Here is a 21,836-nt window from a genome sequence, read left to right as displayed (position 1 = left end):
GTTACACAACCCCAACCCTAAGCTGTAAGGGATCATACTATGCTTAAATAAAAATGATAAAGTCAAAATTTTAGATTGATTGAAAAGCAACATATGTTTAGTAGAAGTTAGTTATTATTCTAAGGAACATAAAACAAGCACCTGCAGTTTAAAAACTAAAGGCATGTAATATATAGTTTTAATGAGCAGTATTAAAGTATACAAATTTATTCTCGTAACAGTAGTGTAGTTCACTCAATGTGGCTTGAAGTCTTGATTGCTCAGGTCTATTGTACATACATGTGAAATAGAATCATTTTAGAGTCCTTGAACTCTGTATTTTGTAGTTTTTCCATACTGATAATCTCCTTGGAATCATATGTTCATATATACTCAAGGATATTTTATGTTGTATACATGAAAACATACATAGAGGAATTGTACATATATATGTATGTAAATTATACATATATGTATTTATGTATATGCATATAGGTACTGTGCTTTCAATACTTTTAATGTATTTTTATATTTAATCATTCTAAAGTTATTTTGTGGATAATGTCTCTTATAGCTTATTAAATAGTCTGTACCATTTTCTTGTACCATTATCTTGGCCTGGCCTTCAACCCACTATGTAATCTCTTTAATTAGTTATATAAAGGAGTTGTCATTCAACAAAGCAGTTTAAGAAATCAAATGCATGTGGATCAGTGTCCCTCTTTTCATCATTCTCCCTCGCCCCTCCCAACACCAACCTTCCCTCAAGTGTCTTCATTCTGGAAGACATACATTGAATTTTGTGATTGTGTCCTGCCCCCTTCCTCTCTGCATTCATCTACTCCTCTCCCCTTTACCCCACTCCCCCTTTCAACTACCTGATTCTGGGTGTTTATTTTGTTCAACTATGAGTTAACTTCTATAAGGAATTATATCATTTGAATTCTTATTATATCAATAATCTTACATGTTTCCTTGTTATTTGATACATGAGTTAATGCACTGTGAAAACGTGTACTTAGCTTGCACAAGGTTACACAGCACATGGCAAAATCAGAATAGGAGCCCCAGGAAGTTGATACCCATTTCTTTATCCCTTTGCAACTCTATACAGAGGAAGTTAAATAGTAATTATTTTTTTATTTTTTTTTTTTTGGCCAGTCCTGGGCCTTGGACTCAGGGCCTGAGCACTGTCCCTGGCTTCTTCCCGCTCAAGGCTAGCACTCTGCCACTTGAGCCACAGCGCCGCTTCTGGCCGTTTTCTGTATATGTGGTGCTGGGGAATCGAACCTAGGGCCTCGTGTATCCGAGGCAGGCACTCTTGCCACTAGGCTATATCCCCAGCCCAGTAATTATTGAGAAGTGATTACCATCAGCAATAAGTGGATAGCAGACTCGTTTAAGCTTTCTGACAGCTGACAAGCAAAATAGTCGCCAATTAGGGCATATATTCTAAAGTTCCTGGATTCCTTTATGTATGTTATATAGAAATTATTATTTTTGCTACAGAGTAGAAATCCCAATCAATGTGGGAAAATAAAAACATGATTAGTACTTACCCCATTGTCAAAGTAGGTTCATTCAAGTTAATGAAGCCACTTCCTACTGGAACACTGATTTATAAATGGGAATTTTGTAGTCTGTCATAATATTATTTTTGATTCAATATGTAGCTGCATAAACTTCACACTAAAAACTTGAGATGAATCCCTGCACTGTGTTGTTCTCTCCAAATTTTCTGAGTGGGTATTCTAAGCTTTTCCTATAGTTTCCCTTGAATACAAAACATTAAATGGCTGGAAGCATAGCTTGAATGGTACGGTACCAGATGAATGAGCACAAGACACTGAGTTCAAAACCTAGTACTGCCTAAATAAATCAAAAGTGAATAGCTGTTTCTGAAAGCATTTCACTGAGTAAACAACGTCTTTCTACAAAAAATTACACATCTTTAGTCTTTGGAATTTAATTCCTTCCAACCAATTCTAAGCTACTTACTTTTTTAGAAGAGTTCCAAGTTTGGATAGTGCTGAAAGACTGAGTTTGTGTCTTACAGTGTAGTCTCCAAGAAATCCTGGTAATTTGGAATATAACTGTGTATTCATGTGAAACCTATGGTGGAAACAGTAAATCAGACAACATTGTTCAGTAGTTAATTGTTTGACTCTACTTGCCCTGTTGCACTGTGACTTTCCTATGCAGACATTGAGAGAGAAAAGTTATCTCAGATGTTAAGAGAAAATCAATGTTACATTCAATAATAAAACCCAAAGTCTTATTTTAGACATGAAAATGAATTTTTCTTTCAGCAGTAAATCAAACACACTGTGAGTATATAACTATATATATAAAAAAATGGCTGGGTACTGGTGGTTACCATCTGTAATGCTAGTTACTTAGGAGCTTGAGATCTGAGAATCATAGTTCAAAGCCAGCCTGGGTGGAAAAGTGCTTAAGACACTTATCTCCAAATAGCCAGTTACAAAGTTGGCAAATCTCTGAGAGCCCATCATGCACAGATCCTTGCACTACCCTGGATAATTATGAGGTGAGCTCTGGTCATGTATCTGATGCTACTCTGAAACAAGGGAGCAGCTTAAGGGTCAGGGAGATGGCCAGCTTCACTAAGCCAAGTCAGAGACGTTCAGCAGCCCTCAATCTCCTGCCCAGGGTAAGCCGCGTCCCAGGACAAGAACACAGAGAGGAAAAGTCCACAGAGTACATCCTAACCACTGCATACCAAGACCTATCACATTCTTGTGCAGCAAGTCCTAAGAAGGACATTTTGTAAATGAAGGGCCAATCCTCGTTCTAGGGGGGAATATTGCACACTTCTAATGTTGGGGAGATCCTGAGTTCCTCAAATTCATCCGCCAGAGTAAGCAGAGGGAATAAGAAAATTTAGCACAGTTCCCCTCCCCATCCACTAATGGTAATTGGGGGTTACTCCTCCCCTCCTCACACACCCAGTGGCTCCCAAGGTAGCTTGATGCCACATCAACTCCTTACTAGAAACACTTAAATGGATCAGAGCTTTTCCACCCTTGCACTTGCTTTACTAACTGGAATTCTGCTAAAGGAGCACAAGTACATATGTCAAAAGATGCTGAACTAGTTAGTGTTTTGGCCTTGTGGCCTTTCCTCGCCTGCAAAGACCTGGGATTGTGACTCATTCTTCATCTTACCTTGGTAACACCCAGCCCAGGAAGCTAGGGAGAGAATCTTTGCCTAGGGATTGATACACACCATGCTAGGTGGTTAACCTATTTTGGGGCCAGCATGTTCCCAGTGCTCAAAACACTCTGAAAAGAAGCTGCTTTGCGAGCTTGGTCTTACAGGGCATCTCATTAATTAGCACAGGACAGCACAGTTTTAGTCCCTGTCTGGGAGCAGTTGGCCCATGGGACCATGGAGAGAATAAAATCATTGCTTGCTAAGTGGTTTCTACTTCTGTAATCTGCAAGGCAGCTGCAAACAATTGAGGATTACAAAAAGCTTCAGTCTCAAATCACTTGTCTCCGTTCTCAGTAAGCACAAACAAACAACAGAATTAACAGTGAGACTTGCTAGACACCATGTTCCAAATGAACTCTAAAGTTTGTGAATCCGGACAGGAAGGAAAAAGAGAGAGAGCAGAAGGGGTGACATTGCCCAAATAGAAATGTACTCATTACCTGACTTATGTGTCTGTAACCCCTCTGTTTATCAAGTTTATAATTACAATAAAAATCAAAATTAAAAAAATAATATTAAAAAATTTTAAAGGACAAAATTGGGTATACAAACCTCTTGTCATTATTCTAAGGTTTTCTTTTTCTTTTCAATTTCTCCTCTTCAATTTCTCCTCCTGCCAACACCTGTGATGGGGTAGTGGGGCTTGAACTCAGGTCTAGGCACTGTTCCTCCGCTTCCTTGTTCATATCTCTTGCTCTACCACTTGAGCCATACTTCTCCTTCTAAATTTTTGCTGGTAGTTGGAGATAAGAGTCTCGTGGATTTGTCTTCCCCAGAGCAGCTTCGAACCTCAATCCTCAGATTTCGAGTAGCTAAGATTACAGGCCTGAGCTACTGGCACCCAGCAGACTTTTCTCTTTTTTTAAAAAAAGAATTTGACTCTTTTTACTTTTCCCTTTTGTACCCTCTTACTTTTTTCCTAGTTTAATTACTTTATATCTTTTTTAAATTTAGTCTCTATTTTCTTGACCTTCCTGTTTTGCTATTATCTTTTAAAAATATTTTTGGTGAGGTGAGAAATAAGAAAAGTAATGAAAAATGCATTTTTTTATTCTTATGCGCTTCTCTTTATTTTTAGGCTATATTCTGCAGCCCTTGTGAATCATTGCTATTGTTGGTGTTGCTGCAATTGTTATGTTGTTTTTAATTATTTGGGCAGGGTTATTCTGGGGCCTGGCTAGAAGGGCGAGAGCCCAGGGCGTAGTGCACATTAGGCATGTGCTCTAACCCTGTGCCGCTGTCCCATTCCAGCTATGAGAACAGCAGCCATCTCAAGCCAAGCCCTAGTCCCATCAAACCCTGCAGAGTCTTCAACTTAATAAACAGGAAGGACAAAGCCTCGAGGGGATGACTCACACAGATGTGGACACAGACAGCTGAGCTGGCTCAAGTACTCTGTTCCTGTTCCACCACAACAATGACCAAAAGTAAATAACACAAGTGCTGTGGGCACCAGCTTTGTGAAGTCCTCACATCAGTTGCTCTAACACACAGGTCAGGTCACATGCAATTGTCAACTGCACATGTGAGGACCACAGAAGGGGAACTTTGATTCAGGCCCCAACTTCTCCATGTCAGACACTCACTTTCCATAGAAAGCTAGTTGAGAGAACTTGTACAAGTACAACTTGGTGAGTTTTGTGTGAATTTCAAAACAAGTAACTGAGGTAAACCTGCCAACCTCCCCACAATTAAATTACACTTGGAAAATTATAGAAAGAAATATGTGTTAGAATATTCTGATGGGATGTTTGCAAAGAATAAGACTGAGACATGAAGATTTCTCTCAAGTCCAAAGTTTGGGCAACATAGAGAGGCCCAATGTCAAAGAGAAAAGAAAGAAAGAAAGAAAGAAAGAAAGAAAGAAAGAAAGAAAGAAAGAAAGAAGAAAGAAAGGAAGGAAGGAAGGAAGGAAGGAAGGAAGGAAGGAAGGAAGGAAGGAAGGAAGGAAGGAAGGAAGGAAGGAAGAAGGAAGGAAGGAAGGAAGGAAGGAAGGGAAATAGAGAAAGAGAGAGAAAGAGAGAAAGAGAGAGAGAAAGAGAGAGAGAAAGAGAGGGAGAGAGGGAGGGAGGGAGGAAGGGAGGGAAGAAGGAAGGAAGGAAGGAAGGAAGGAAGGAAGGAAGGAAGGAAGGAAGGAAAGAAGGAAAGAAGGAAAAAAGAAGGAAGGAAAATTGTTTGAACATTTCTCTTCCATTTGCTTTTTTTGGAGATATATTCTCTTTTTCATTAGTGCCAATAGTTATGAAGAATAATGGGGTTCATCATGTCATTTTAATACATGTAAATAACAGATTGGTCACATCTACCTCCATTATCCTCCCACTTCTTTCCCCTTCCACTATCCCATTCCTCGTGAAGTAGAAATGTTTCTTTTCACATCTTGCTCTTCCATGCCAGTGCACATATCTAATGCTACTTCTTTTAACTAGTGCATCTTGACACTATCCTTACCTTGCTGTATGTAGTTACAGTGTGAGACTAAGTTTTATTGATTTATTCTACAAAAAGTATTATTGTGCATTCTTGGCTGGGAAAAGTGCCTCTCTTTGGGGCTTACTGGTCCTCACTTACCATAAATCTATGCATATAATTATTATTTTAATGTGAACATGAAGGTTTATCCAATATAATAAGTGTGTAAAATCAATTTTTAATGTTTTGTAATCCCGAATGCCTGGTACTTCAGTAAATGCTTAGCAAACCATTATGTTAAAACAGCTGTATGGTTTTGACTGTCAGAATATATCACATCTTTTCCACATGTTATATTTAGCTTTAAAGTTGCTTTATTGTAAATTACAAGTGTAAGCCACCCTGGCACTTGGTATTTTCTTACTTAATTTTGTTTGCCTTATCATGCCAAACTGAACAGGAAAGTACAAATCATCAATATAGGGAATGGCAAAGACAATATAACTGTAGATTATACTAGATTTGATGGGAATATAAGATTAGTTACAAGAAATTCTATGTAAGATTTTTAAAAATAATGCAAATTAACTGAAGAATTTCAGAGCAAATGACTGAACATTTTTAAGGGAGAAAATGTATAATATAGAAACATTTACCCAAATATTTAGCAATAGGCTCCTGAAATGCCAAAGAAGATGGCTATACTAAAAGCTATAGAACCCTAATGAAAGTAAATAAAAACAAACATAGATAAATGAAGAGTGAGATACCATATTCAAAGACTAAAAGAAACAGTATTACTGAAATGCAATTTTTCAAAATACGGAATAATCTACTTAATAAACTTGTGATAAAAATTAGGCAGTATCATGTGTACAGGTTGTTAAGCTGAACTTAAAATTTACATTGTATGACTATCCATAACAATATGGCGAGACAAAGGGTAAAAGGCAAACCAATGCAACAGCAGGACTTAGAAGACAATATGTTGTGCAACTTGGGGGGATCGGAGTTGGGGAAGAGGGAAGATGAGAGAAAAATGAGTGAGGGGGTAACAATTTGAATAGGAAATGTGCTCACTACCTAAGAAATGTAACTGTAACCCCTCTGTGCTTCATCTTGACAATAAAATTTAAAGAATGGAAAATAAGAACAAAGTTGATTTTTGCAAAACAACTTAAAAACGACCACAAACTACTATAATAAAAACTATTTTTGCAACATGCAGAGTGTTGTTTTTTAATATAAACTGAAATTTGTGTAAAACTCAAGCTTTGAAACTCATGGTTTGATTCCAAGGCTGTTTGAAGTGGAAAGAATTCAGATAGCATCACTCTAACCCCAGCTCAACAAAGTGATTTGTTCCAAATCGCAAAACTGATTCTGGGAAGCAAAAACAGTCTCCTTTTGTTAAAAAAAAAAAAAATGGAAAGAGAAGTCCAAAGGTTACCATGGCATTTTCAAGTCCCATCAGGGAGGCCCAGCTAGACCTTAATGAGTCACCGAAGGACCTTTCTCTCAATGGGACAAGCGGCAATAGCCTTAGAGGACTTGTTATGTTGGAGTAGAAACTCCTTCTCTATCCTGCATGCACACAAACACACCCATCTTCCTCACTGCAGGTAGGGAAATTCATTTCTGGACAGTGTGGTGTTCAGCAGTTCATATTTTTGAGTTCTTGGTCCCTATGGCCTATACAAAAGGAAACGGACAACCTCTACTTTACAAAGTCCTATTTCGAATTCAGCATCAATAGTCCTGCTAATGAAAGGTAAGGGCTAGATTCATCAATGTTTTTTAGGATGAAATTTCATTTGTTCAAGGAGAAACTAAAAAATAGAAGAATCACTTTCACTAATTTTAGCTCTTGATGCTTTTGGAAGCCTTGTACTCAGCAATAGAGTTTACATGCAGACCTAATTACCCACAGACCTATTCACACAAAAGAACCCAGGCAGTGTTGATTAGTTTTAGCAGACAAAACAACTGCTTGAGCAGCTAAGGCTGTGTCATGCAAAAGCCAAAAGTAGAAACAGCCTCATAGGTAGTTTGGATAAGGCTCACCGTCCTGCAAAAAGTGGTGTCAACAAAATAAGGAAACATGATCAGATCCATCCTGAAGAGTCAGAGGAGTTTCTGGAGTGAAATATACTCGTGAGGGTGGAAAGTCACACAGAGTATTGATGGTCAGATGTCAAAGTCCTTTCATTGTGGAACACAGGAGAGAACACGGATTGCATGGGACAACTGTGAGTAGTTCAGCTAAGCTGGGTCAGTGTGAGGGTGGATAGAAACATCCTATGAGCGGAGCAAAATCCCATGAAGGGCTTCGCCAGCAAGGATTGTGTCTTCTGGGCTGATGAGGCAATGTTAGAACAGGAACACCTGAGAAAATACTGAAAGAATTAAATGGATTGAATTGCCCATTTGCTTTTTAATAGCAAAGATCATTCTTAAGTATAGTTTGTGAAGGATAAAAGGAAAATAATGAAAGGTAGAAAGTAAAGAAGCAAATAAAATGATGAGTCCCACTTTTTTTTTTTTTAAATGGGTGAGGACTGTGTATTGAGGAACAGCCAGGGGCACAGATCTTCCTGAGGGATTGGAGATTGTACAAGCAGGTTCCTATATTGTGGTTCCATCTGGTGTCTGTGCTATAGGGTGGAGGTCAATCCTTCATATTCCACCTTTGGATACATAGTAACAATGGGCCCAGAGGGGAGAGGCATGGCTTCCATGTAGGATCTTTGGATACATAAAAAGAATGTGCTGAGAGGGGAGCAACATGGAGTTATGAGAATAAAGTAGATTCCCATCATTTGAAACCCTGAAGGAGTATAAAAAGTTGAGTGACACCGGTCTTTTCTGGCTACTTTCTGCTGATATGCGTGTGTTGAGGAGTCACTGGGGCTGGGGTCTTCAGGGTGCAGGTCTGTGCTGGGCAGGGAAGGGCAGTGTAATGGAAGCCTTTGGTTGCTTGCATGCACTGCCTTGACATGCTCCCAGGTAGTGTCCTGAGTGAGGGCTGTTATCCTGTTAAAGAGGAACTTGAAAAGGGGGAGATCAGGTGAAAGGCTGACAAGGTGGCAGGACTAGAGGATATGAATGACATAGGACAAACACCCTGGGCACATGCCAGAAAAGTTCCATTTGGAGCATAATCCCAGTTTGACCTATTACCGGGAAGGAGGAATTTCCATATTACTGGGGAGGTAGTATGGATAGGAAACAGAAATAGCAGGTAACAAAGGAAAGAATGCAAATTTCTGTTCAGTTAGAAGGCACACAGGCAGGGACATGAGATGGGCAAGCCTCTTATTTCCCTTGATCTCCCAGCTTTGGTTAAATTTGAAAGGGCAAGCACAGTGTGGCTCCATTTAGGATGTGACACCAGAATGTGACCCTCTTACTCCCCTACGTGGTTCCTGGTCATCTGGCCTGGCCTGAAGGTCCAGGTGCTTAATGCTGGGATGGCTCATAGGCATTTCTTCAGTCTCGGGGTTTGAAGAGTGCTAGCCTTAAGCAGAAGTGCTCAGAGACAGTGCTCAGGCCTTGAGTTCAAACCTTGAGTACAAACTCTGAGTCCCATTCTGTAGGGACATTAGAAATGCAGAAGGGACAATAGGGAGATGAAAATAAGAACTAAGTTGTTGACAGAGTCAATAGGATTTTGTTAGGTAATGAGAAGATGATTTTAAAAGATGCTCAAATTGTAGATGTAAAAGAATAGATGGATTTGGTGTCATTTCTCAGATGTAAAATTATAGACAAAGAAGCTAAAGAAAGCAATGGGTTTGGGAGGGGCACCACTTGGGTTTGATATGTTTGTGGGATTCCCAAGGATTGTGGGTAAAGATGAGAACCCAAGTAGATGATCGAAATACCTATCTAGACTTTGGGAGAGAGATCAGCCTAGGGAATCAAGACTTGACACAGTTTTATACAAGATGACATTAATAAAATAAGAGAAGATTAAAGATAAGATAACATTAATAAAGATAAGAGAAAAAAAGAGAATGAGGCTCACTCATGCTCCTTTTATGCAAAGAGGAAGGGATAACACCCTGGTGTTGTGGAGCAGAGGAAGAGGTGGGGCTGAGGAAGGAGGGCCAGGAATGACCCCATGAAACAAAGAATATGAGGACATGCAGAATGAAAATGTAAACCAAATGAAGTACTCATTTTGTTCCACAGGAATAACTTCAGGTCCAAGATGGATGTTGGAAACCACACCACTGTGACAGAGTTCATCATTCTGGGCTTAACAGAAGATCCTACACTTTGTGTCATCTTCTTTGTGATATTTCTAGGGATGTATATTGTCACTTTAGTAGGCAATATCAGCATAATCACTTTAATAAGAAGCTGTTCTCAGCTGCACACCCCTATGTACCTGTTCCTCAGCCATCTAGCTTTTGTGGACATTGGGTCTTCTACTGCAGTGACACCTATAATGCTTGTAGGTTTCTTTGGACGTGGAACAGCCCTCCCTGTGGCTGGCTGTGAAGCCCAATTCTGTTCTGTTGTGATGTTTGGGACAACTGACTGCTTTCTGTTGGCTGCCATGGCCTATGATCGCTATGTGGCCATCTGCTCACCCCTGCTCTACTCCACCCATATGTCCCCCAGAGTTTGCATTCTCTTGGTGGCAGTTTCCTATCTGGGTGGTTGTGTGAATTCTGGTACATTTGCTAGTTGTTTGCTGAGTCTGTCCTTCTGTGGACCCAATCGTATAGATCACTTTTTCTGTGATTTTTCTCCTCTGTTGAAACTTTCTTGCTCAGATATCTCCACTGTTGAAATTATCCCGTCCATTTCTTCCGGCTCCATCATTGTGCTCACAGTGTTTGTCATTGCTCTGTCTTACATATCCATCCTCACCACAGTCCTGAAGATGCGCTCCAAGGAAGGGAGACACAAGGCCTTCTCCACATGCACCTCCCACCTCACTGCAGTCACTCTGTTCTTTGGGACCATTACATTCATTTATGTGATGCCCAAGTCCAACTACTCCACGAAGCAGAACAGGGTGGTGTCTCTGTTCTACACAGTTGTGATCCCCATGTTGAACCCCCTGATCTACAGTCTGAGGAACAGAGATGTGAAGCAGGCCCTGAGGAAGATGACTGTCAGAATGTATTCTTAGCATCTGCTGCTTGAATTTAATATGTCTATGTGAGGATTTTATTTACCCATGTCACGTTTCTTGTCTACTACATGCAGCTTAGCAGAGTGCTTGATTTGTAAGTTGTATTTATGTGTTCTCTTACCTTTATACATTTCTATATCAATTGAAAGGCATCTTGAAATCAATAAAGTTATAGTTATAATTATTAGTATTATGGAAATTTTGTCAGGGACTTTTTCTTTCTTTAATTAATTTACCAAGCAATAATTTCTTTCTTCCTGTTATGAGAGACTTCATTCCAAATACATCAAATGCATCTATTGCCCATGTTAATCAGTGTTTATCCTTTCCTGTCTTATTTCGGGCACCATTATTATTAGTATTTTTTTTTTACCAAGAAGTGTTTCTGGAGGTTCAAATATGTGACTATTTCTATATTCCTGAATCATTGAAAATGAGATTAACAGTGGAAATCAGAGTCTAGCTCCAAAAGTTCTATGATCCTATAGTTAATTTCCAAAACAAATCTACTATGATGAGGAGATTATGAATTCCATTCAATTCACTGATAAATACTGGCTCTTAGGTTAAATCATTTGTTCAGAGGAATATAGACTCAATTCTATGCTCTGTGTACTTAACCTTCAGTATAATATCAGCATCAGTCTAGTTAGTAATGTCAGCATAAGGATTCCGTGCAAGAATGGCTGAGTGGTGTGTAAGATTGGCTGAGTGGTGCCCAGGCTAGGTTGGCACTTTCCTCCAATCACCAGACTCCTGCTAAAGTGGTCTCACTTGTGCATACATTGGTGTGGCTGGAACACTAGACTGATTCCCATTATTTAGGAAATCTGGTCTTGACACCAGAATCACAGGATTTCACTGGAATTCTAGGCATATTTACACACATATTAAAAACAGTAAAGCATTAAGCATAATGTCAATTTTATTGTTTGTAGAGCTTTCATACCTAAGCATTGCAATTTTGTCTTTACAGGTCTAGTTCCATAGATCCAGCTCTATAAATAAATTAGAACTTGTAAAAAAATCTTATAAATAACATCCCAGGTGGTACTACATATTTTTATTGTAGAAAGAAGATTTCCTGAAGCATGGCAACTCCAAAGCAAATGTTGAGACAACTGAATTGAAGATTTAGAGTGGCATTTGAATGGAAGCTTTAGAATCTAATTTTCCTTCCTCAAGTAATGGATTGAGAGACATAGAGGATTGGAGTTATTTAAAATGTTATAACAAAATCAAAAACCATCATAATACATGACAATTATTTATTTGAAAGTTAAAATTTTTATTACTATTACAAAGGTGATGTACACAGTGGTTACAGTCACATAAGTCAGGCAATAAGTACATTTCTTTTTGAACGATGTCACCTTTCCTTCGCTCTCTCCCATTTTTTCCCTCTTGTCCACACTGACAAGTTGTGTAGCTCATTTCACCATAATACTTTTATTATTACAATAAAATAGAATAAAAATAATGTCATTATGAAAGTGTTATACAGAGGGGCTATCATTTCATAAACAGGTTATAGTACATTATCAAATGAAACTGTAGAACATAATGACTTTTTCCCACTCAAAAATACAAAACAAAGTCCTAAAGTTGACAAAGATAAGTTAAACAGAATATTATGGAAGAATCATATTGTGAGCAGTTTCTTCTGTTTTTTAAATGTCTCTGGTTTGTGCTTTATTTACAACAAAAAACTTTAACATTAAACATAACATGTGGAAAGGATTTGATATATTCTGACACTTAAAACATGTAGCTGTTTTAAAATGATGGTTTACTGATCATTTATTGAAGTGCCAGGCATTCAGGATTACAAAACACCTAAACATTTGACCTCACACATTTATTATATTGAATAAAACTTCATTTCAGATTTAAAAAATTAGGCTCATGGACTTGTGATAAACAAGGGAGGAGCAGTAAGCCCAAGGGAGAGGCACTTTCCCCCGCCAGGAATGCACAACAATACTTTTCGTAGAATAAATCACTAAAACTTAGTCTTGCAACATAACTACATACAGCAAGGAAAGAATAATGGCAAGGTGTACTAGTTAAAAGAAATAGCATTAGAAATGATACATTGTCATGAAAGAGTAGGCTGTGTCAAGAATATTTATAAAGCACTAAGAATGGGATGATGTAAGGGGAAAAAGTGGGAGGATAATGGGGGTAGATGTGACCAATGTATGTTATTTTACATGTATTAAGGTGTCATGATGAGCCCCATTATTCTTCTTAAATAATAGGAACTTATGAAAAAGAGAATTACATCTCTGAAAAAAGCAAATGGAAAAATGCTCAAACAAATTTTCTCCTTGCCTTTCCTCCCTGCTTCCTTCCTTTCTTCCTCCCTCCCCTGCTCCCTCCCCTGCTCCCTCCCCTGCTCCCTCCCCTGCTCCCTCCCTCCCTCCCTCCCTCCCTCCCTCCCTCCCTCCCTCCCTCCCTCCCTCCCTCCCTCCCTCCCTTCCTTCTCTCTGTCTCTCTCTTTATTTTTTCTGAGATGGGGCCTCACTATGTTTCCCAGGCTTTGGTCTTGAGAGAAATCTTCATATCTCAGTCTTCTCATTTGCATTGACTTCAGGCATGTGTCATTATGTTCATTAAATTTCTGAGGATAGGCATCATGTCTTTCACATTTCAGTGTCTTTGATGCCTAATAGCATCTAGCATCAAGAAAGCACCCAAGGAAAATCTGTAGATTTGAAATTAAAAAAAATACAACAACAATACATAGGGACACAATCTTGATCACCTCCTAGTGTATCCAAAGAGCACTGTCAATATGGAAGTGTCATACCATTAGAAAGTGGATAAAGGATGGAAGTTGTTAGGTTGAGGCTCAGAGAAGTGGGATCAATAGAGAAGAATATTTGAGAGCCACCTATAATTTACTAGTCTCCCTTTGTTTTCTTTTATCTATTTCTTGAGATGTATAATGAACTGATTAATTTTCTGGCTGAAATTTAGGAAAACTAGGAGATAACTTTCACAAATCATCTTGGTGATTTTCCCTCTTACTTATATATTATTAATTATTAACTTTAGTCATTTTTAGGCTATTAATGACACTCCAATGAGTCTGTTTTCCCACTGAAATGTAAATGACTTCCTTGTTGTCATTATCCACATCTCTTCCTGTTTTTTTTGTTGTTGTTGTTGTTTTGTTTTTTGAGACTAGTGGTTCTATCTAGTTTGTTGAGAACCTTGGAGTTGTGATTGATTCTACTCTGTGACTCTATTGACAGAATTTGTGGACTCATTATGTCTCTTAAAAACATACCTTATCCAATTTCCTTTCTCTCAACTCCATCAGCTCTGACTATGTAATTTTTTTGTCTCTGCTTGTACTGACTCAGTCAAATCCTTCTGATATCCTCATTCCTTCTTTCAGTCTTTCTTTATCTTACTCTTTCCCAACTATTTTGCACTCTGTCTTCTGTGCTTACCATTTCTAGAAACATTCTTTTCATTCTTATTTTCCTTAGTATTCCTGAAATTTATGGGCACCACTCAACCTCAATTCCTCCTCAATTTCTGTGCCAAACTCATAAAGTGAGAGGAAAAAGTATTTCTTCTTTTTCATTTTCCCTGTCAATCTTCAACTCCCAGATCATCTTTGCTCTTTTTAAGATCTATTTTATTAACAATACCTTCAATGGTTTAAAATAAATTTTCCTCCATGGACTTCCTGATTACAATTAAGTATTTCATAATTCAATTTTCAGATCTCTTTCATTTTACTGTTAGATTCATATATTATCTCTTGTTGCAACAAATACTAAAGTAAGTGTTTTATAAAGAAGTATTTCATGACTTTCCCCAAGGGCTGGATTAAATTGGCATCTTGAAATCTTCCTCTCTTGCTCCAGGCCCTTGTTAAGAAAAACATTTTAAGGCTGGGGCTGGGAATGTGGCTTAGTGGTAGAGTGCTTGCTTAGCCTGCATGAAGCCCTGGGCTAGGTTCCTCAGTACCATATAAATAGAAAAAGCCAGAAGTGGCGCTGTGGCTCAAGTGGTAATGCTAGCCTTGACCAGGCCAGGACTGGCAAAAAGAAGAGGAAGAAGAAGAAGAAGAAGAAGAAGAAGAAGAAGAGGAAGAAGAAGAAGAAGAAGAAGAAGAAGAAGAAGAAGAAGAAGAAGAAGAAGAAGAAGAAGAAGAAGAAGAGGAAGAAGAAGAAGAAGAAGAAGAAGACATTATATAATGAACTCACAGCAATACTGTGAAACAGGTAGGGAAAAGATCTTCCTTCTAGTTAGCCCCAAACAATGAGTATTCCTAGAAAGATATAAAACAGCTGGGATGCAGTTAAAGGAATGATATGCAACTTGACACATTTGCTAGGAGAAAACTACTGACCAAAGTGCTTGAGTTACAGAATCTTGGAGGCAGCAGCAAAAGTGAGCAGGAGTAATCAATAAGACAATAAACAGGGCTGTTGTTTGAGGCATCCCAGTGTAAGTCAGTGGATCCTCTCTAATGCTAAATACAAGCCCTTAATGATATCCCCTGGGTGCAAGGTAGGGAATATGTAAGCTCAGCAGGCCAGGCAGCTTTCCAAGCACAGGCAATATCAGAATGAATGAGGAACAGACAGGCTCAGATGTCCAATACCTCCTGTCCTTTCCCCAGGGATACTGGAGGTGACTTTGGTAAACATTTCTGGCATTCACAGAAAGAATGATTAATAATCAGAAGTACATGGAAACAATCCTGTGGGAGAGAGACACCAAAAGTTACTGTCAATAGATTTGACATTCAAGAAAACTGTTTATAAAATTAGAATAAAAACTTTAGTGTAAATGTAGTTTGATATATTTAGAGGCATATGAGAAAGTAGTGTATGTATAAAAGTCAAGTTCAGGTACTAGAATATAAAAATTTTATTAACAAGATTAAAAAGCACACAAATACTTGGGTAAGTTGGGTTGTCTAAATGGACACAGAGAGTTCCTGTTAGTGAACTATGAAACAAAGCTGAGAAATGTAAGAGTCAGTGTAAAAGGTCTAAGAGAGCAAAGAAATGTTGACAAAGAGGACAGATTGAAAAATCCAACAACTATGCACTTAGAACCCCAAGAAACAGTGGAGAACAGTGGAGTAGATGTAGAGAAGCAACACCTAATGAAGTAGCTGAATAAAAACATTTCAGTGCCAAATAAAGAGGAGAAATCTCTAGAAAAAAAGTAACTATATATCAAGTAGGAAGAATGACAGGAAAGCACTATTTTCCCAAATGATGTAATAAAGATTCAAAACAAGGACTTCACAACACTAACACCAGATACAAATCTGGTAACCTTAGATACCAGAAGACAAAGAGGTAACTTTTCTCTGAAATAACATGGAGAATAATGGTACACATAGAATACTAGGACCAAATAATATGTGATTCAGGCAGAAGAGAAAATAAAGATATTTTTATATCTTGGAAGGTGTTAGTTTACTACTTACAATTTTACCTTTCTGGATTCAGAAAGATTTAAGGAGACACACAAAACAGAAAACAACAAATACCAGGAATAAATAAAAATATGGTCATTTATTAATGCATATAATTTGTTGATTACAATAATAATTCATAGCTAAAGGGCAGGGAATATGGCCTAGTGGTAAAGTGCTCGCTTCGTTTACATGAAGCCCTGGGTTCGAGTCCTCAACACCACATATATAGAAAATGGCCAGAAGTGGCACCGTGGCACAAGTGGTAGAGTGCTAGCCTTGAGCAAAAAGAAGCCAGGGACAATGCTCAGGCCCTGAGTTCAAGCCCCAGGACTGGCAAAACAAAACAAAACAAAAAATAATTCATAGCTAAAGTTCCTGATGCTTTAGCAAAACAAGTTGGCGAGTTATACAGTAGTAGGGAATGGAAGCTGAGATTCTTGTCAAATTCAAAATCAGGCTTTAAGAACAAATCAATTCCAGGCTGAAAATACAAAAATTCCAGGTTGAAAATACAAACAATGTATTAGATCATGAACAGCTATAACTACCAGACAAATAGACATAACACATAAATTCTATGTTATTAGATTAAGAGTAGTACAGGAATGCTGAATCCATCTAACTAATGTAAATAATGATTGGGAAGCAAAAATGAACATGTTTGATAGTGTCATTTGGTAACTAAGTAAGGAAATGTGTCCTTTTCACTATTACTGATGGAAAGTACACTGAAAATAATTGTTTTAAGGGTGTCATCAAAATAGAAAATACAATTAGTTAAAACCTTACAGCAGCCCTGCACATTCATATACTAGCAACACAGTATTTGAAATACTTAAGGCTAACTCTAATAGAATCAAAGAAAATTAAAAATTTCATAAGTGTAATGGAAGATTTTCAATAATTTTACATCAAATAAGTAACAAAATTTTTCTATCTTAGGTTATTAACATAAAATATTAAAAAATACTAACTTGAATGCTGTTGGCTCATGCCTGTAATCCTAGCTACTCAGGAGGCTGAATTCTGAGGACCATGGTTCAGAGTCAGCCCAGGTAGGAGAGACCATGAGACTCTTATTTCCAAAGAATCACCAAAAAAGTCAGAAATGGGGTTTGGCTCAAGTGGCAGAATGGTAGCCCTGAGCAAAACAGCTAAGGGACAGTGCCCAAGCTCTGAGTTCAAGCCCCAGGACAGCACAAAATATATAAGCAAACAAGTAAGTAAAATAGATAGGTAGGTAGGTAGATAGATAGATAGATAGATAGATAAATAGATAGATAGATTGATTGATATAGATAGATAGATAGTGCTAATCTTTTTTTAAAGTTTTTATTATAAAACTGATGTATAGAGAGGTTACAGTTTCATACGTTAGGCATTGGATACATTTCTTGTACTGTTTGTTACCTTGTCCCTCATACCCCTCTCCCCCCTCCCCCTTCCCCCCCCTGAGGTATTCAGTTCCCTTACACCATACAGTTTTGCAAGTATTGCTTTTGTTGTTGTTTCTCTTAATTTACCCTTTGTCTCTCAATTTTGGTATTCCCTCTCAATTTCCTAATTCTAATACCAGTATACACGGTTTCCAATATACTCAGATAAGATTACAGAGATAGTGTAGATACAATCCAAGAAGGTGATACAAGAACATCATCAACAGTATAAACTACAGATACACATGGGTTGTTGAAAGTAGTTACAACTGTGATATAACAATCATTTCCATAAAATGGAGTTCATTTCACTTAGCATCATCTTATGTGATCATAAGGGTATTGCTATTGGGCTCTTGTGATCCTCTGCTGTGGCTTGCCTAATCCTGTGCTAATTATTCCCAATAAGGGAGACCATAGAGTCCATGTTTCTTTGGGTCTGGCTCACTTCACTTAGTATAAAATAGATAGGTAGATAGATAGGTAGATAAATAGATAGATAGATAGATAGATAGATAGATAGATAGATAGATATAGATAGATAGATAGATAGTGCTTATCTTCTTTAAAGGCAGCTTGGTAGTATCAGAGCTTACATTGCCCAAACCAATATTCCCATTCTTTGGTGTGTGGAAAACAGAAGCAGTGGCACATGAAGTAGGGGTATGATTTAAAATCAGTGATAAGACTCATTTGAAGGGTATAAGTTACTATACTGTATGAAGGAGATTACTAAATACATGGAAGTAAAAAGGGCTGACCTAGTGGATTAAGTAGTAGAATCTTCCTGGTAAGCAGGAAGACCTGAGTTCCATCTCTAGTACCACCAAAATAAAAATACACACAATAATACCAATTTTAAAAATACACACACACACATACACACACACACACACACACACACACACACACACACACACACACACACACACCCCACAGAGAAACTGGAAGCAAGGAGTTGACCTTTTACTCGAATGGAAAGGAAGCATTGAGAGTGAGATAACTGTAGGTCTGGGAAAGGAAGAAGTACCTTTAATATTGGTATCACTATCTAGCTAAAGACTATAGTTTTTTTTTTGTTTAAATACACACACACATACACACACACACAAACCCCACAAACCCACAAAAAGTGGAAGATGCCCCAATTGTGGGTCATTTTCACATAGAGTATTCACAGCTCTTCCTTTAGCAGCCTAGGGCATAAATAAGTATAAACCACATGACAACCCTCTACAACAGTTCCAGACACCTGGCTGTGGAGCAGAGATGTTCACAGAAAGGCCAAGGCTAATTATGTCTATCTACCTAAGCAAACTTCAAAACTAATTAGATTTTTGCAGTTGTAACACTGTATAAAAATAGCAAAGAGAATAAATGAAACCCCTGAGATCTTAATGAACACCCCAGTCAGCATAATGATGTATGAACACATAAAGCAAACCTAATTTTCTCAGTCTCACTGGATTTTCTCCCATTGGATTTTCAAGTGAATGCTAACAAACCAGGGTGTCTGGGGCTGTTTCAAATGATCCCAAGTCTTGCATAAGTAAGCCCTGCTGGGCAGAGATGACCAACAGAGTCTGTCTTCATCATAATGATTGACCAGTAGGTAACATTCATTCTTTATTATTAATACATGAATTTCTCATAGGGAAATGCAAAATGTCTTCTGAACTATTCTCAGAAGTCCCACAGCATTACTTCTACTTCTTAAGCAAGTCACTGAAGTCCTGCTTAAATTCAGGTAGCAGAACTAAGTTTGAAGTCATCTTTAGTCTATAACAACTATTTTGGGGGGAAATATTGGAGTTTGAATTCATGGTCTCATGGTTACACAGGCACCTACCACTTGAGCCAGACTCCTAGCCTCTTATTGATTCAGTTATTTTTCCAGATAGAATTTTGTGTTTTATCTTGGGGTGATTCCTACTACAATCTTCCTACATGTCTCCCAAGTAGTTGGGATCATAGGTGTGTACCACCATACTTGGTGTGATGGTTGAGGAGCAGTCTTGCTTATTATTTTTTCCTCAGAGTGGTTTGAACTATTATCTTCCTCTTTCTACCTTACAAGTAGCTAGAACCATAAGCGTGAACAAATATTTAACCTATCCCATCTTTATTTATTTTTTTATTTAATTTTATTGTCAAGGTGAGGAACAGAGGGGTTACAGTTACATAGGTAAGATAGTGAGTATATTTCTTGTCAAACTTGTTACCTCCTCCCCCATTTTTCTCCCACCTTGCATCCTCCCCAATTCTTCCCTACCTCTTAATACCTACCTCATAGTAATCTAGACGTTATTACTGTCAAGGCAAGACTAGTTCTGATGCTCATCTTCAAATGAACATGGAAGTTCGGATACTGCTGTGGCATAGCAGTTTCGATTCCTTTGGGTATATACCCAGAGTACGATTGCTGGCTCACCGGGTGACTCCACTGTTAGTATTTTGAGGGACCCTACATTGTTTTACAAAATGACTGTTCTAGTTTATACCCCCACAATAGGTACAGAGTTGGGTGTATTTCACAACCATCTAGTGTTGGTTATGTTTTTATCATTTTCATAATGACAAGTCTAATGGGAAAGGATGGAGGTGCATATCATTGTGGTTTTAATTTATATTTATTTAATATTATAGGTGTGAAGAACTCTTATTTTTCTTTCTTTTTAATTTTTGCATGCATATCCTAGAGCTTAAACTCAGGGCCTGGGTCCTGTCCCTGAGATTTTGCTCAAGGCTAGCATTCTACCACTTGAGCGACAACTCTACTTCCAGCATTTTGGCAGCTAACTGGAGTAAAGAGTCTCACATGCTTTCCTACCTGGGTTGGCTTCCAATTGCAATCCTCAAATCTCAGTCCCCTGAGTAGCTAGGCTTATAGGTATGAGCCATCAGCACTTGGGGATAATTTTTCATATTTTAATCACTAATCGCCAAATAATTTATTGAAAAAATTATGGTATTTCATATGAACAAATAGCCTAAATGAAGTGTGCTTTCATTTTATTGATCTTGTGAATTCTTGTGATTAAATCTACTCATTGGTTTTTGTTAAATTCAGTGACTTCTTGGTATTTTTCTTTTTAGTTTTTTATTTTTTTTTTGGCCAGTCCTGGGCCTTGGACTCAGGGCCTGAGCACTGTCCCTGGCTTCCTTTTGCTCAAGGCTAGCACTCTGCCACTTGAGCCACAGCGCCACTTCTGGCCGTTTTCTGTATATGTGGTGCCGGGGAATCGAACCCAGGGCCTCATGTATACCAGGCAAGCTCTCTTGCCACTAGGCCATATCCCCAGCCCCATGTATTTTTCTTATTTATGTGTTACTCTCACATTGTTGCATAATGTAAGCATGTGCAATTTTGTTAGCATTCTTTCTAGCATGCTACAGTCATAAAAATATGAAATAGATCCTTTAAGTTCTGTTGACTTCTGCAAGTACAAGTAATGTCCTAAAGTAAAATAATTTGTTTATGCTCTTTCAGGATGAAACATTATATGAAGCTTTTATGACAGCTCACAGCTCATGTGCAATGACATTAACCAGGGTAGATGTTCTGCAGGTCGAAAAAGTTCACGTTGGAAACTCAGTGTGAAGTAACACATCAGAGATTGACTTCTCACTTGCACTGTAATATTGTTCTCTGCGTTTACTCAAAACCCAAGTTGGTGAGAAGGATCGATTTATTACAATTGTAACCTGCATGGTATTTACTCCTGAAAAGACCCATATTTCCTTTCAAAGTGGGTAGGAAGTGTGGTCTGTAATAGGACTAAAAAATTAGAGGTTAAATTCAATATTGCAAAACACTGGCCTGAGTTCAATCACCTTAACTCAGTATTGAGATTCTCAAAACTCTATTTCCATAAGTTTTCATCCAGCAGCCTGAATGGATTGAATGTGCTATTAGTCTCAACTATGTTGTGATCTAAGTCATTGGTTGTCTTAAGAGATATGAAGGGTAACATTTTCAATCACTGGACAATATAGCATGTTTTGAGACAACCAGTGGAGGATAGGCATTAGACAAAAGTACTATCTAGCTTTTCATTTTTAGTAAGTTAACTGCTATAGCAAACATAGCACATATGACAAATATAAGCTCAATCAATGCATTTTAATACCCACTGTTTTTTATTTTGATTAGGTATATTCCAAAAAG

General features: G+C 38.0%; 1 protein-coding gene across 1 annotated transcript; it reads left to right on the top strand.

Moving 5' to 3' along the window:
- The first annotated feature begins 9,838 nt into the window (after positions 1-9,838).
- Positions 9,839-10,771, top strand: LOC125362039 (olfactory receptor 491-like). Its single transcript, XM_048360694.1, has one exon. It carries the CDS (start codon positions 9,839-9,841, stop codon positions 10,769-10,771), a length of 933 nt encoding a protein of 310 aa, XP_048216651.1.
- Positions 10,772-21,836: the final 11,065 nt, after the last annotated feature.

The sequence above is a fragment of the Perognathus longimembris genome, chromosome 13 (genome assembly GCF_023159225.1).
Source record: "Perognathus longimembris pacificus isolate PPM17 chromosome 13, ASM2315922v1, whole genome shotgun sequence".
NCBI lineage: Eukaryota > Metazoa > Chordata > Mammalia > Rodentia > Heteromyidae > Perognathus > Perognathus longimembris.
The sequence above is the reverse complement of the archived record's forward strand: the minus strand, read 5'-3'. Positions and strand labels throughout refer to the sequence as shown.